The following is a 17,545-nucleotide window of genomic DNA, read 5'->3' as shown; positions in this document are numbered from 1 at the left end:
ATTTATTTAAGCACGGTTCAAATCCTACTTTTGATCATTGTCTTTGTGAATAAATAAATCTATGGGCCTGTCATAAACAACCTTTTGCAAGTAGTCACAGAATATTTATCTCCAGTATGATCGATCCCCTGATGGTTGCTAATCACGGAGGGTTTCACTATGCTTACTTGAAAGAGAAGAAAAAAAGTCATCGCGATTCCCGTTCGCTTGTTATACCGATACAGTTGAAAATAGCATGTTTCGCTCAAAAATACACGGTAAAACACAGGAGCAGAGATTCAGAATATTTCTCTAATATTTTAACCAGGACTGAATGGAGCAGTAAATCTTTGGATCGTGTTATCTCCTGGTTCTGTGTGAAATTTCGGGGAAATTAAAACAAATTATATATATATATATATATGTATATGTATATGTATATATATATATATATATGTGTGTGTATATATATATATATATATATATATATATATATGTGTATGTGTATGTGTGTATATATATATGTATGTGTGTATATATATGTATGTGTGTATATATATATATATGTGTATATATATATATATATATATGTATATATATATATATATATATATTTTTTTTAATATTTTTTTTCACTGGTAAATCTCAGATTACCTTCCTTCGGCATTTGCGCCAAAAAGTCCATTTTGGACCCTGAATGAATGGTAGGAAAGGTGGATTAATGGATGGATGTTTTGACTGGGCATTTAGAATCTCTTAAAGCCCACATTTGCTAGCTGCTGTAGGGTTGAGTTTTTTAACCTAAATCTACTCTTATATCTTTGTTTTGTCATCTGTCCCCTCACAGACCGTGAACAACTTCAAGAATGAAAGCGGTTATGCCAAGAACCAGAAGAAACCAGCTAGTAACTCCCAGTCCCAAACCACAACGCCCAACCTGACTCCCACACCAAGCCCTGCCCCTACCCCTCCTTCCTCCTCACAGTTGCGAACCCCAAGGGCCTACCAGCCAATCCGCAGCCAGCAGGTTAATGTCACAATAACACTTAGAGGTTCCTAATGACAATGTTTGAGGTTTGGGTTTGGCAGGAGGATTAGATTACGACAAAAAATAACAGCCTCAGACCTGTGTCATTGAAGCTGTTCAGAAATAATTACAGTGTGATAATGAGGTGGGTCTCAGTTGCAGGTTCTCTTAAAGGAGCCTTTGAGTATCTGTAATTAACTATTAGCAGCTGTTTGAATTAGCAACAAATCTTAACAAAAAAGAGTGGTGAAGGAATTAACCACTTAAAACTTGGGCATGTAATTATATTATCAAATACAGTGTCGTCCGGCAGAAGTAACTGCTTGTAGATATGCTATTATCTCAATTCTGTCATTTGGATTCTATAGAAGCCATCACAGCGAAAATATGCGTCTGCAACGCATTGAGAGCTTGTAGATAAGCTATTTTCGCTATAATCTTGATAGTTTGGGATGTTTCACAAATCGCACATTAGGCCATACAAACATTTTCAGAGATTTTATTTTTTGCTTTAATCCATGTATATGTACTTACATGCCCAAAATAGGTACGACAGAGATTGAAAGTATGAACAAGCTAAACCATGCATTCTAGTTTGAGTGTATTCCCTGACTACTTTCAACATCAGGATCGATCCTTCTGGGAACACGCTTTGGATACAACAATGAAAAAGTAGATTTTCAGTGCAGTGAGCTAGCACTTCTGTTTAGTTTTGTATTACCATTTGTAATTCCTTATACATGTGAATCTGTTGCTTATTACTCCTATCACTGTAAAAGTTCCTGTTGTGTAAAATAACAGAATGTTTTATTTTCTGTTATACTCAATTATATTTGAATTTTGTCTATTCTACAATTAACAATTACAATTTAGGCATTAAGCAGACACTCATATCCAGAGGTAACCACATACATAGAATGCAGAGAGACAGTGTAGTGTCTCAAGAAACTAGGATCCCTGGTAAACGAAGAACCTAGCATCAACAATATAGTGTCAAAATAACAATCTGTACAATGAACCTAGCATCTGTTTAAATAACATGCCATCTAAATTACATTCTTAACATTGTGGTCATGAAAACAAACCTAAGTTACAAAAATAGCATGTATCAAGACATAAGGTAGCAGGAAGCGGTACATGGAGAGTGCAGTGCTAGCGGGTGAGGTGGAGTCTGAAGAGGTGAGTCTTCAACTATGGAAAATTGGGAGCGAGTCTGCAGATCTGACTGCAACGGGGAGTTTGTTCCCTAGTTTGGGAGCCAGAAGGGAGAAGAGTCTGGGATGTGTGGAGCGTTGTCCTGAGTATTTTAGGGAAGGTTCAGACAGCTTTCCTGTGTTAGCTGATCTTAGTGAGTTGGAGGTGTTGTAGGTTTGGATCAGGTTTTGAAGGAATGGTGGTGCCTTGCTTTTGATTGCCTTGTAGGCAAATGGAGGGAGCGTAAAAGGTGCGTGCCGCGTGCTGCGGCATTCTGGATCATTTGGAGGGGCTTAATTGAGCATGCCAGGAGGCCAGTAAGGAGGGAGTTACAGTTGTCAAGTTTTGAGCTGGCTAGACTCCTGGGTGAGAAAGGGTCTAATCTTTCCAATGTTATAATGTGTAAACCTACAGGAGCGAATAACCGATGCAATGTATGCCTTGAATGAGAGCTGACTGCCCTGGACAACTCCCAGGCTCTTAGCAGTTGAAACAGAAGCCACCAGGGAGTTGTCTATGGAAATAGTGAGATCCTGCATGGGGCTGGACTTACCTGAGAAGAAGTGAAGCCCTGTCTTTTCTGCGTTCAGCTTGAGGTGGTGGGAAGACGAGACATCCACTGTGCAGCGATACACTCTTCAACCTGAGTAGCAGAGGGGTAAAAGGAGAAAAACAGTTGAGCGTCATCGGCATAACTTATTCTATTCTGTCCTTAGGACCCTCTAATGCCGCGCCCGCCAGCCTCAGACACCCCTCCCCTGGCTCAACTGGATGAAACTCCACCCATAGCAACAGGCCCCTCCTCCTCCTACAGCACACCTGTGGCCTCCCCTCAGCACCAGCACAATCACCTGGATACACCTGCCAAGTATGCATACACACGTGTACATACTACACACACACACACACACACACACACACACACACACATATGCGAGCGCAGCCGCGCACACATACATACTGTGTGCCTGAAAACACCCAGTAGAACATTTTGTGTTAATAATGAACTACAGAATGAATTAGACTTGCATTACAATAAAACATACAGTATAATGTATACCTGACAACACAATGACCCTGTCAGAACATCTCATGGCCACCTTTTGGATCCCAGCCCACTGAACAACAATGTTGCCTTTTTATTTGACACATGTACTGTAGCTATGCAATCTGTGACTGAATTAATTCACATCGATCGGACACCGAAAAATTCACCTGTGGAAGTATGACTGTTATTGTGTTGATGCAATGTTTCTCCAGAGATGCTGAGGCTGAGGCGGAGACGGCTGTTGCTATGGCTACCGCTGCTACTGTCCCATCTGTCGTGGTCTCTGCTACCGACTCACCCAGTCCCTCCTCACCACCTATACCTGTGGTAAGTACACACATACAATACACCAACACTTAACACACATTTATGTGTACACAGTAAAAGCCTCTGTTAAATGAACACATTGTACAATATATATTGGATATTATCACACCGCAGTGGTACCTTTTCTAGCAGTCTATGCATTTTGCAATGTATGCTGCATTTCTTGTCTGTTCTCCTTTAGTATTGCAGCAGTCACTGCTTCTACCAATAGACTTGAAAATGTTTTGTTTTAAAATGGCTTCAGAGATAAATGTGTAGTTACATAAATTCAGTCTGTCTTCAGACTTTGATTCGTAGAGTGTCTACATCTGTGTGGTCAGTTCCTTATATTTAAATGTGTCTATTATTGTTCTTGTTTTCCTAGGGTTACCCTGTTCCAATGGCAGGCCAACCCCAGTCAACCAGTCTAAACCTACAGCCGTCAACATCAGGTGAGATACAACAGACCAAGCCACCGAACCAGTGTGTGGCTGTAGATCTGAAAATAGCAGATCTACAAGCTTCAACATGTAGCAGCACGCACACGTTGTGAGCAGGCAGATCTGCTATTTTTGGTGCATGACACATTGCGCAACCAAGGGCGCAATCAGGCGCTAAATCCACTTACCTCTGGAGTCTGGAGGATCACAACCATAGAAGAAGTTTCTTTTCATAACTATTACAACCAACAGTAAGCAATAGGAAGTGAACACAGTGGCCAAACAATCCACATTCCTTTCTTCTTCGAAGAAACGATGATGGTGAAGACGATTATGAGGGAAAGATTGTATTCAATCTACACATTTTTAACCAGACTGAGGAAGAGTATTTTTGCTCGGAAAAAAATAAAACACTTTTCTTTCTGAATACACAGGTCCACCTCTCAGACAGTCTGGCCCACCACCCACCTGGGAGAGGTTTGTGTGTGTGTGTGTGTGTGTGTCTGTCCAGGTATTTGCCTACCATACAGTACGTATTGCTTTAGTACTCTTTTTCCCTTCTGATGTCTTACTGTATGTCTCGTCTCTCCGCAGCTCCTCTTCCACCATGGATCACCCCATCAGTAGCTGGACCCACTCCGACGACCACCGCCTCCCTCTCCCGCAAGCCCCCCACTCTGACGACCACCGCCTCCCTCCTCCCCAAGCCCCCCACTCTGACGACCACCGCCTCCCTCCTCCCCAAGCCCCCCACTCTGACAACCACCGCCTCCCTCCTCCCCAAGCCCCCCACTCTGACAACCACCGCCTCCCTCTCCCACAAGCCCCCCACTCTGACGACCACCGCCTCCCTCCTCCCCAAGCCCCCCACTCTGACGACCACCGCCTCCCTCCCCCCCAAGCCCCCCACTCTGACGACCACCGCTTCCCTCCCCCCCAAGCACCCCACTCTGACGACCACCGCCTCCCTCCCCCCCAAGCACCCCACTCTGACGACCACCGCCTCCCTCCCCCCCAAGCACCCCACTCTGACGACCACCGCCTCCCTCGCCCCCAAGCCCCCCACTCTGACGACCACCGCCTCCCTCCCCCGCAAGCCCCCCACTCTGACAACCACCGCCTCCCTCCCCCCCAAGCCCCCCCCTCTTCCTCCGCCTCCTCTTCCTCAGCTCTCCTTCCCCATCCTCCTCTCTTTCCCCCTCCACCCATCTTTTTCCCCTATCCCCCTGGACAGCCGCCTCTGACCAGCTACCCACCCCCTATGGTGACCCCGTGGGCACCCCCAACTCCCACTGGGACCCCCTTCCGAGGTTCACTGTCCTCCGCTGTTCCCACCTCTTCCATTCCTCCCCTCATCCCTAAGGAGCAGCTCTACAGACACCAGAGGAGGTTGAAAGAAAGGTGAATGGAGGATTCATTAGATTAGATATGAATGCAAGGCTGGCTATTGTTGTCCAAACATTTAATTATTTCGCTACCATATTACTGTGACCCACCAAACCACTGTCAGACCATCGGTAAGTGTCTGTGGGCGAAAATCGGTTGTAGAACTCTCGTGTTCGCATGCGTTTTACTGTGGCGTGGGCGTGTCCTCTCCTCTGCCTCATCACAGTGCCCATACCCTAGGTGGGGTTGGCGAAAGGGCCTTTCTGTGTGGAGTTTGCATGTTCTCCCCGTGTCCTCTACGGTAGGTTCCCTCACAAAAACACGCAGTAATCCTGGTCTCTATAATACTGCCTGATGGAGGGGAAAAGGAACTGGTTGGAGTAACGTGTTCCTTCCACGCGCTACGTCCTACCGGGGAAACTCCCCAAGAAGCGGCTTGCTAGCTTTTCATGCATTGAAGGAGGCATGAGCTCAGTTCAGGGCTCTCCCTAGGCTGGCAGAGGGAGAGTAGCGCCCAGGATTACATAGGCAATTGGCACTGGGTGAAAATAATGGGTTACAAAATCGTGGGATAAAAATTTAAGACAAAAAAAGGCTTATTTGTGTGTGTGTGTGTGTGTGTGTGTGTGTGTGTGTGTGTGTGTGTGTGTGTGTGTGTGTGTGTGTGTGTGTGTGTGTGTGTGTGTGTGTGTGTGTGTGTGTGTGTGTGTGTGTGTGTGTGTGTGTGTGTGTGTGTGTGTGTGTGTGTGTGTGTGTCTTTCAGTCCTTCCAGCCGTGTGTCGGGCAGGTCCAGGCAGAAATCCAAGCTGGAGGACATGACCAACGACTTTGCCAAAGAGCTGCTGGAATACAGGAATCTCCAGAAGGAGAGAAGACGCTCCTACTCCAGGTACATAATATCTCTCAGTCTGAATCACTGATGACAAATTAGTAAACGTTATGGTGAAATTACACAATTTACAGGGTTTCTTAGTACTTACTGGCACATGCGATAAGGACACATGCACGTTTCTCACTTTCAGGATGCAAGATGTAGCTTAGGCAGATGAAAACACATTATTTTCAGCTGCTACTTTAAGTTACATATTATTACTATTATTATTAGGGACTTGTTATCTTCTCACAAAAACTGCCTTCCCATGAACAGTAATGCACACAAACTTGCACAGAGGCCCGGTGCAGTCCAAATCCAGTCCAAATCCATGTATAATATGGTGCCAATTCTCCTTATGGTTGCTCTTAACAGTAGTCTGAAATTCCAGTTTGAAAATTCATACAAAATTAGCCACACATGCTGCAGCTTTGCAACGATCATAAAATGTATTCAGCAGAAACTTTCATACTGTTGTACACTGCAACCTTATGGAAATTGAGTCAACCACTGTGTTTTTTTTATAAACTGCAAAGCAGGGATGCCAAAGTACCGGCTGATCATTTGGGTCACTTTGCCAACTTAATTACCCATATTAGCTTAATTATAATTATGCACTGCCACTTACTGGTGAATCTAGGTAAGCAATCTATGCATGTTGGGAATCCTTGCTCAATTGCGCAGATACGCATCATTTCCCCACCAGGTTCAAGGCTGCTGGCGGCCACCTTGACTTTGGAGTTTCAAAGCTGGATTTAGTGATTGACTGCTACATATGAGGCCAAGAAAAGTTATGTATTATGTGGACACATGTTCCAACATATGGTAATAAAAAGCTTTCTTTATATTGAAAAACAATTGACTTACATTTTATACTTACTAAATAATAAACAATTACTGTATAGGCTATTCAGTTGGCATTCACGTCTACGTCATAATTATTATTATTTAATTGGCGATGTGTTGTAAAGGGCTGATCACATTGCTACATGCGCAGACGCTTAAGAAATGTGTTGGCAACACAAAGATTTTGGGGAGGGGCTGCCAGCGCTGCTGCTGTACTTGACACTCTTGGTTAACAAAGCACTGTGAAGAGCACTGTGACAAGCGGTGCAACTCCGTGCCTTGCTCTGAAATGTTGAGTATATTTGAACTTTAATGCAAGTCTAATAAATGCTAGAAAAAAAAAACGTATTAAAATACTGGTCTACCATTTCTCTCTCTCTCTCTTGCTCTTCTCACTCTCTCTCATTCTCTCACATAGGTCACCACATCGAGGTCCATCCCACAGCAGCTCCTCCTCTCGTTCTTACTCCGGCTCCAGCTCCTCTCGTTCCTTCAGCCGCTCCAGATCTCGTTCACCATCCCAAGGCAGAACCACCAGATGCAGGTATTATGCAACTTCATTGTTATTTCTTCTGTCGAAGGCCAAGTGCCATGTATCAGCAGAATACCGCACATGCATGTCTGCAGGCTTCATGTATGCTGATGTGTTGATTCATACTGCAGTTGAAATGACATCCCGCAGGGTGTCTCTGAGGGAAACATGCCTAGTTTCAAACACCAGCTAACAAACACACAAACAGGCCGGCCAAAGTATGTGACAGTCATGCCCCACAATGAACATCTCTGTCAGTAGCAGCTCCTGATAGATCTTGTTACAATGATGTACAGTATATTGTCCCTTAGGCCAGGGGTCATGGACCCCATATCAAATTAATCTGTCCTATTGGGACTGATATGAAAAAATGTTTTGGCTTTAATTAAATGTTCATAATTGTACATTATTATAATAATCATAATAATAATCATTTATTGCGTTGTAATAATTTCTAGTGAATTTAATTATAGTGACATTAAACTCCACCCTATTAATATACCTTATACACCGAATAACCTTATCAACTGATGAGTTTTAATAAAATATGAAATCTAATTTGCGGTAACTATGGCACCAACCGCGTCCCATATTGATCAGCCTGTCTGTTTACATTGTGTTTTATATATTTGACAACAAGGCAATAAACATTTAAAAAAAAATGATTTTCACTGATTGGCCACAAAAAGTGAAAACGTAATTTTCCACGACAATATTTTTATAGTGAGAACTTTACGCCTGTGTAACTAAGATCTCTGTATCTGTCAGTCCGTGTACCTTTTATGCACATATACGGAGATCCCTGATGTCATCAGTATATGCTCATATATGGGCATGCCCCCTTTTGTGCCCATATGTGGAGCTGACTGATTTGTTTGCGCCTGATGCCATGATGACACATTGAGGTTAGACAACACACTCCATATTTGGGTGTAGCTGCATTGTGAACTCCTTAAATGGTTATGGCTGAGTCATGGTGACATGAGCATGATGACATGGTCGGCCCACCCGCCGGCCGGCCGGTCCTCCCGTAAGCCAATTTTAATATAGGATATCTTCTTTTGTACTCTTCCAATAGTCCTTTGTCTATTATACTGTTTACTGTACTTTCAAGATATTTTTCTGTAAATGTATATAAATAAATAATAAATATAATGTTTATATAAATAATATAACTTTTCTCGTTTGACTTGTCAATCTTATATTTAATTTGAACAAATATAAAAATGGTCTTAAAATGTCTGGAATTTGTTGTCTCCTTCAGGGCCAGATCTCGCTCCCGTCAGCGGATGCAATCCGCCCGAGCGCCACGTGACGGTCGCCCCGCCTGCTACGGCTACCGGCGGTCACGTTCCCCAACGGCCTCCTCCTCGTCATCCCAGCGGGGCAGTTACCACTCCAGGTCTAAATCACCGCCGTCAGCAGCACACTCTGGCAACAAACGCCACGACAAACACCACCAGCAGCAGCAGCCTGGCAGGAGACCACCGTCAGGCAGCTGGCAGGAGGCGGAACAGCAGAGGCCCTCTGCGGGTGGTTGCTATAGGAACATGAAAACAGCAGCTAACCACCACTACTCCGATGGCAGGGATCCTGACAGACACCGGCAGTGGGAGAGGGAGTACAGGGAGTGGTACGAGAAATACTTCAGCCACCTACAGCACCTCTCGCCGCACTTTCCCATGCCACCACCTCCTCCTCCTCCTCCTCCCCCTGACAGGAGGCAGGCCCGAGGAGAAAGAAGATGCAGCCCCCCATCGTCGTCGCACTCCCGTCACCGTTCTTCCCACAGGCGTACCAAAAGGAGGCACAGCCCCTCCCCGCATGCCCCGAGCCAGACGCAGTCCAGAGCCAGACGCAGTTCCTCCCCTCCTCCCAGAGACGTAGCCAGGCCAATCACGTACCAGCAGAGGTGCGTCGCAAAGTACGGCAGCCTGCCAGTCACAAAACTCTCTGTGACTGTTACTGACTCGACAACCGCTGACCTCGATGCCCAGAAATGCAAGAAGCACATGAGGAGGACGAAGAAGGAGAATGGGCGAGGGGCGGGAGAAGGGGAGTCGTCGTCGTCGTCATTCCCCGGTGCCTCAGACTCAACTGACAACATCCATGAGGAGGAGAGGATTGATACCGCTGGACAAGTCAGCCATGGCGGCAGCACTCCGCTGTGTGATGAACCGATCACCAACGATGCCTCAGCCCTTCCTCCCATCAAACCAGTGGAACCTGCAGACCATCGAGAAGGCTGTCATGAGGACAGACAAACGGAAGAGGACAGTGAGGGAGAGGACAGACAGAGAATGGCAAGAGCAGATCCAGACTCCATGGAGGGCAGGGAGACAGACAGGGGAAACACGCCCAGGACAGAGGCAGGCAGGGTGGGTAGAGATGCTGACCGACTGCCCGATGGTAGCCCAGCTCTGGACCGTAGTAGGCCCGAGGGGAAGAAACGGAAGAGAGAAGAGGAGAGGAAGAGAAGGGAGAAAGAGATTAGCGTCTCCCAGGAGATCTGCCATGACAGGTCTCTGAAAGAGGAGGAGGAACCCCTCCAGAGTCTGTCCTCGAATCCACCAGACAGAGAGAAACGAAAGAAGGAGAAGAAGAAAGAGTGGGTGAAGGCCCAGCCCCTAACGGAGAGAGAGATCTGGGAGGGAGGGATGAAGGTGACGCCGCAGAAGAAGAAGATAAGCATCAACATCAACCTGGACGGGAGGAGGCCGGAGGAGAAATTAAAAAAGGAGGAGGATGGCGAGAGACGGAGGGAGTCCAAGAGGAAGACCTCGGCTGGAGGAGGACAGGTGGTGGGCGAGGTGAAGGAGAATACCGGTGAAGGAGAGGAATGGGAGAAGGAGAGCAGAGGAGAAGGGGAGGCCGAAAGCGATAAAATGAGGGAGGTGGCTAGAGAACAGGAGACCATGTTTGAAGAAAATCCGAAAGGAGAGACGGTGGGAAAGAAGAGTGAGAGGGCTAGCTGGGAAGAGGAGGAGAGACAGATGCGCGGGGGGATCAATATAAAGGAGGAGGAGGAGGAAGAAGTAAGCAGAAAGAGTTTTGAAGTTAATATTTTTGGGGAGGAAGACCTTGATTTATGGACCGGTTCCTCTATTGGAGGCGGACAAAAGAACAAAAGCACCAGAGCAACAGAGGAGAGTGTGTTGGACAAGACAGGAAAAACCCGTACTGGAGAGCAGGGGAGGAGAGAGGACAGTAGGAGGAGCAGAGGCCCTGGAGCAGAGGAGGAAGGAGAGAAGAGGGGAAAGGAATGTGAAGGACAAGAGAAGGAAGGATCAAAACCTAGAGCTGTACAAGCGCATGAGGAGGAGGAGGAGGAGGGAGAGAGGAGAAGGAGGGCCTGGGGAGAGGAGGAGATGGTGATGGAGTCCAAACGAAAAGGAAAGAAGATGCCGGGAGCTGAAAGAAGGAGGAGGAGCAAAGGAGAGGAGTCGATGTCATATGGGTCCAAGGCACAAAGGAGCAGGAGTCACCAGAGGGGTCCAGACCCAGAAAGGGTTCCAGACCACATAGTGGACTATGCCAGGTCAGGGTCCTCATAAAATTATTTTCGTCAAATGTTCACCTATTTTCGAAGAATATTTTGGCCTGTTACATGACATGCCCAGACCAGTGAGGTTCATGAGGTTCATTATATCTCTCATTCATGCTATGGCAGTGGCTAACCAGTAATACTTTCGTAATCGATTAGTCTGTCTATTTATTCAATTATTTGATTATTTGATTAATTCAATTATTTGATTATTTGATTAATCTGCAATTATACTTTACAAAATGTAACATTTAATCCTATTATATATATTGAACAATATCTATGTACAATAGTAGTATTTATTTTTTCGTTTTTATTTACAAGTTTGCTTATATAGGGACAGAGCACCCGAATCGACGTTGCTTGAATGTGCCAGTATTAGCCAGTTGGCTAATAATAATACGATAACTGTAGTTATTGTAAAAGCCATAAAACAGGTTAAAATAGAGGTAATCACAGCAAGACAGCTATAGAAAATGTAACATAAAATTATACAAAAACGGGTGTTCAGTTCTCACTTACTTAGTTCCTTGCATGTACTTCAATTCTCACATACTTTGAAATCATTCACAATATTGTCCACTAGTGAGTTCACCATTTTGTAGTGCTGTCTGAATGTATAGTTAGAACAATTTTATTGTGGACCCATGCGCTGAAAGAAAAATGGCACACAGAGGAGAGGAGACATTTTTTATCTACTGTGTACTGTGCACTCTAATTTCCCAGTACAGAACAAAGTTTGAAAACCACTGGGCTAGACTAATGTCATACGTGCTATAGTGATTGTCACCTGTAGCTCAGTCATATACTGTTGTACACCCTAGTGACATGTAATGAAGGCATGAAACATTAGATATCGGATGAGCTCACTTTAGTAGTGAATGATTTTAGACACATCCCAGCCTGGGATCAACTCCTTTTGTGGTTTTCTGATCCGGTCTAGATGAATATAGCCCACGGCAGGAAACCATGGCAGTAACCAAAAGCGCCGGTGCACCTCCAAAATGATTCCCCTCGTTAAAATGTGTTTAGTTTGGTATAATCGTTTCGTTTCGTTTGGTATATCTCCGTGTGGAAAGCCTGGTGACGCGAGGTTAGACACAGCTTGAGTTCCTATCTTGCTAATGTACTTACTAATTTTAACATTCTTAAGTTACATTCTCCAATACTAAGGCTTACACAATGAATACATTTTATAAGTTCAGTTTGAATAAGTTCAGTTTGTACATATTGTGTTTTTCACAATTAATAAAGCCTTTGTTTGCGTCCTTCATGAACACAAGTATTCTTCCTGTCTGCCTGTATGTGAAGCAGCACCAGCTCCGCAGGAGGCAGTCCAGTGCGCCGAGGAGGCTTGAGCGGGGAGGAACACCAGCACAGGAAGACAGTGGTGAAGACTCTGGAAGAATACTCCCAAGTCAGATCTACTTCTGCTGAGGACGAAATAGTTATTATACAGGTGTATTTTCACACACGCACACACACACACACACACACTCTCACTCTCACTCTCACTCTCACTCTCACTCTCACACACTCACACTCACACTCACACACACCATTCCTTTTGCTCTTAGTGCACAATGTCTAATTTACACCAGTTTTTCCTCTCTCTGACCCTATCCCTCCCTCTCCTCTAGATGCCCCGTTCCAAGTGGGAGAGAGAAGAATCTGATGAAGAGGAAGAGGGGGAGATCAGAGCTCAGCCCAGTGGCCTCATGGCCCCTCCCTTGTCCGTCCCCATGACAAAAGTCAGGGAGGGTGATACAAAGAGACCGAAGGAGACGGAGACAACACAGGAGAGACATAAGAACAGGGAGAGGCCAGAGAGGGAGAAAGGGGAGAAAGAGAAGAGGTCCACCCCTCTATCGCACTCAGACATGACTCTGGCCCCCTCTAGTGGCAGAGATAGATCTGACAATAAAACTAGAGCTGACAATAAAGATATGACTGACTGTAAAGATACGACTAACTGTAAAACTGGACCTGACATCAAAGATAGATCTGACATCAAAGATAGACCTGACAGCAAAGATAGACCTGACAGTAAAGATAGACCTGACAGCAAAGATAGACCTGACAGTAGAGATAGACCTGACATCAAAGATAGACCTGACAGTAAAGATAGACCTGACAGTAAAGATAGACCTGACAGCAAAGATAGACCTGACAGCAAAGATAGACCTGACAGCAAAGATAGATCTGACAGCAAAGATAGACCTGACAGCAAAGATAGACCTGACCGCAAAGATAGACCTGACAGCAAAGAAAGACCTGACAGTAAAGATAGACCTGACAGTAAAGATAGACCTGACATCAAAGAAAGACCTGACAGTAAAGATAGACCTGACATCAAAGATAGACCTGACAGTAAAGATAGACCTGACAGTAAAGATAGACCTGACATCAAAGATAGACCTGACATCAAAGATAGACCTGACATCAAAGATAGACCTGACATCAAAGAAAGACCTGACAGTAAAGATAGACCTGACATCAAAGATAGACCTGACAGCAAAGAAAGACCTGACAGCAAAGATAGACCTGACGGCAAAGAAAGACATGACAGCAAAGAAAGACATGACAGAAAAATTAGACCTGATCCTAAAGATACGACTGACTACAAAATTGGACCAGACATTGATGATAGACTTGCCAGTAAAATGAAATCCGATCCTAAAGATACAACTGACTATAAAACTGGACCTGACAGTAAAGATAGAGCTCACAGTAAAGCTGGATCTGACAGTATAATGACTTCTGATGGTAAAGATAGACCTGACAGTCGGTCTAGATCTGACACTAAAGACAGACCTGACAGTAAAATGACATCTGATGGTAAAGATAGACCTGACAGTAGGTTTAGATCTGACTCTAAAGATAGACCTGACAGTAGGTCTAGATCTGACGCTAAAGACAGACCTGACAGTAAAGATAGGTCTCACAGTCAAGCTGGACCTGACAGTAAAACTAGATCAGACCGTAAAGATAAGCCTGACTGTAAAATTAGATCTGACAATAAATGTATACCTGACAGTAAACGGTCTAAAGCCAGCACCTCCCCTGCTGGCAGAGGGAGAGAGAAAGCCAGAGAACAAGAGAAGGAGAGAACAGTGGAGAGGGAGCTAGACGGAGCGAAGGAAAATGACAGAGAGTGGTTCAAAGATGGAACGAGGGATAAAGAGTGCAGCAGAGAGGGAGGGAAGGAGAGGGAGAGCTGCAAAATGGCCCCCGACCGACACATAAAACCTCCTTCCTCCTCTCACTACTCTTCCTCGATCTGCTCGGAGCAAAAGAGGAGAGAGGAAGAGAGCGCTCAGGATCAATGGATTGACCGAGCCAGCAAGAAGGAACACTGCTCCTCCACCTCCTCTTCCTCCTCCTCTTCGTCGTCCTCTTCGTCGTCCTCATCCTCATCTTCCTCCTCCTCCTCCTCCTCCTCCTCCTCCTCCTCTTCATCCTCCTCTGCAGACTCCTCTCCTTGTCATTCTGCTGAATACAATCCAGTTCCTGATTACATTACTCCAAAAATCCACCAAGACAATTCCGTAGACCAAGAGGAAGGTCAGAAGTACCACCATCGTCATCATAACTATCGTCCTCCTCATCAAGATCCTAAAATCCATCACACACCCCCTGACGGACTTCCCGGTACCCTTCGCTCAGCCCACAGCTCCCTACTGCCTCCCTCCTACAGCACGGGGAGGGAGAGAGGCCCACTCCCCTTCAAGTCCTCCACGAGTCTCCAGGGACGGTCAGAACCCAACCAGCCAAGAGAGATCAGTCCCGGGTGGGGTTCAACACAGATCCTAATAAAGAATGATAAAGTGGAGGAAGACCAGGTGAGACGGGGGTCAGCAGGGCGAGACAAGCACTGGGTAGAGGCCTCGCGTGCGGGCAGGGAAGATGATCAGGGTCCCTGGAGATCTTGGGACAGGGTTTTCGGGAGTGTTGCCAGCCCACAGAGCTCAGACACAATCACGCTGATGAACACAGACAGAACTGGGACTCCAGGGACAGAGAGAGACAAAGGGAGGGACAGAGAGAAAGAGGTGGACCGAGATGGAGAGAGGTCAAAGGGCAGAGAGAGGGAGAGAGAGTGGGAGAGGAATAGAAAGACAGAAGGGAACCTGGAGAGAGCGGTGTCACAGCCTGTGAGAGTGATGGACGTCGCAGCCTTCCTACCCGACCTCAGCCAGAGTGAGGAAGAGGAGGAGGAGGAACTGGCCAGAGAAAGACCGACGCCAGGCAAAGGAGAGGGCTGGCAGAGAGGTGAATTCGACCCATGGAACAGAGAGAGAGAGTGGAGCGGAGGCAGAAGAGAGGCGGATGGAGAGGGAGAGATGGAGGAGGGGGAGAGGTCACCCGCCAGCCAGGATGGCATGAGGGAAAGGATTAAACACAAGAAGCAGAAGAAACAGAAGAGCCTGGAGGAGGGAGAAATGAAGACACACAAACATAAGAGGAAGACATTACTGAAAAACAAAGATGAAGGAGAGGAGGAGGATGATTGGAAAGAGGAGTTCAGAAAGCGTCAGACCTCTGGAGGACCTGTGTCACTAAGAGACAGAGAGAGACAGCGCTTTCAGAGGGAATTTGTCTGATGTTGCCATCATTTCGGTCCACTCGTCATTTCTCAACTCTACCAAGATGCCAACTGACCAATCACAGTGAAGTTCACTAAATTAGTTGTTAGACTACTGGTTGTGCCGGTGACGGATCGATGCCATTGGCCCCCCGTGGCAAACAGACCTGTCCGCTGTCATTGGTTATTGACCATTTGACAAGCACTGCCATCGGCTTAATGTACTTGAAGCGGAGAGGAGTTAGATATTTTTTTGCCTCAGAGAGGTCAGCCTTAGCAATGTTTACAATGTTTGGACCTACATCGGTTCCATCTAATCTGACTTGAACAGCATTGGGCGTAGATGGGTGACTCATCAAGTCAAAGAGCAAATCGGAGTTGTATATATAGTAGTATGGTGCCCACTGCTGATGTAAAGCGCAAGCCTTCATTTAACCACGCTAAGCTCTTACTGAGCTGAGATGCTTGAGCTTTTTAGCACTTAAGAAAATTACTTGAATGATTTTTTGCTTTTCTTTTCCTTACTTTGGTGCCCCAAAAAAAACTGCCTGATGTCTTTTGGTTTCTTTTATCTCTAAGCTGGTTGTTGGGCTCGCTTTGCAGTGCCTTATGGTCACCTTGCACATCAGACCTTCTTTTGACCAGGTTGGATAAAATAAAGACAAAAAAGGGGAAAGCACTTTATAAATACTAATTTATAATGAATATAATGAAATGAATGTGAACACTCTGGGCTTAGGTTTCCTTAATGGTTCAAAGTACTGGTGTCTCACACCCGCACAAACACCTTGAACAGATCAAAGCCATGTCTGGTGTGGGTGCTTTGAAGTTCTTGGAGAAACCTCCCTCAGGGCTGCGGAACTGAACCTGCCATCCTGATATTCCATCTTGAAAAGAATGAAACCTGCTTACTTAGGAAATGACAACTGGGCAAATTCACACTGGAGTATGAAGGGACACGTAAACATGTTTTTGAAAACTAAAAAGGGGGTTTGTGACTGAATGTCTCCCTTAGCCCTCAGTGTTGCATTTTTTTTTTTCAATGGTAATGTAATTTTATTTTATTTAAAAATGACGTAGCTGATGAGTAGTTTACTGGTGGGCAATTTTAGTTTCTCTTTGTTTTGAGGGTAATAATAATAAAGAAACGTCAGCCCCCCAAAAAATGTGCAGTGTTGATTTTCCTCCAGAATCTCCAATAGAATATCATAGAACCTCTATTTATATACATGTATCTATATTTTCTGCCATTTCCTCCATCTTTTCTCATCCTCTCTCACATCTTACCACCTCCGTTCTCCTACCTCCACCACCTCTTCTCTCTTCCTCTTCTGTCCTGCCATCTCCTCCCTCCTTTCTTATGCTCTCTCCACCACCGCCCCTCTCCCTTCACCTCCTTCCTCCTCTATATGCCTCCTCCCCTCTCCCATATTCCCTATTTTTCCTCCTTTCTCCTCCCTCCACCATCTTCTTTCTCCTCAACCCTCTTCTTCCACCTGATTTCTCCTGCTCTTCTCTCATCATCTTCCCTCCCTCCCTTTTATACACAAGTCTGCCTGCGAACACACACACACTAGGACCAGGTGAAAGGCTTCAATTTGGCATACATGTGGTTTTGTGGAAGGTGTGTACACGTTAGAAATCAGCACAATGCATGTGCACAATATGCACACTGCCAGAACTCGTTACTGTACTCTGTGTGTGTGTGTGTGTGTGTGTGTGTGTGTGTTTGTGCTTGAAGTGGGTCCAAGCCTTTGCTTGCTTCATTAGCTCACAACAGGAAGGAT

General features: G+C 45.6%; 1 protein-coding gene across 1 annotated transcript in view; it reads left to right on the top strand.

Annotated features, from left to right (window-relative positions):
* Positions 1-16,912, top strand: part of LOC308099506 (uncharacterized protein) — a 31,401-nt gene extending 14,489 nt beyond the window's left edge. Inside the window, exons 10-20 of the mRNA XM_080448250.1 lie at positions 827-1,006; positions 2,917-3,068; positions 3,461-3,575; positions 3,940-4,006; positions 4,429-4,471; positions 4,589-5,395; positions 6,144-6,269; positions 7,516-7,641; positions 8,894-11,167; positions 12,485-12,632; positions 12,814-16,912. Coding sequence (XP_080304376.1) covers positions 827-1,006; positions 2,917-3,068; positions 3,461-3,575; positions 3,940-4,006; positions 4,429-4,471; positions 4,589-5,395; positions 6,144-6,269; positions 7,516-7,641; positions 8,894-11,167; positions 12,485-12,632; positions 12,814-15,777 — 7,002 coding nt within the window. The 3' untranslated portion in view covers positions 15,778-16,912. The remainder of the gene's footprint in view (positions 1-826; positions 1,007-2,916; positions 3,069-3,460; positions 3,576-3,939; positions 4,007-4,428; positions 4,472-4,588; positions 5,396-6,143; positions 6,270-7,515; positions 7,642-8,893; positions 11,168-12,484; positions 12,633-12,813) is intronic.
* The last annotated feature ends 633 nt before the right edge of the window (positions 16,913-17,545 follow it).

This window comes from Gymnoscopelus braueri (genome assembly GCF_963280865.1).
Source record: "Gymnoscopelus braueri genome assembly, chromosome: 13".
Lineage (NCBI taxonomy): Eukaryota > Metazoa > Chordata > Actinopteri > Myctophiformes > Myctophidae > Gymnoscopelus > Gymnoscopelus braueri.
Note: the sequence above shows the minus strand (reverse complement) of the source record. Positions and strands in the feature narration are given on the sequence as shown.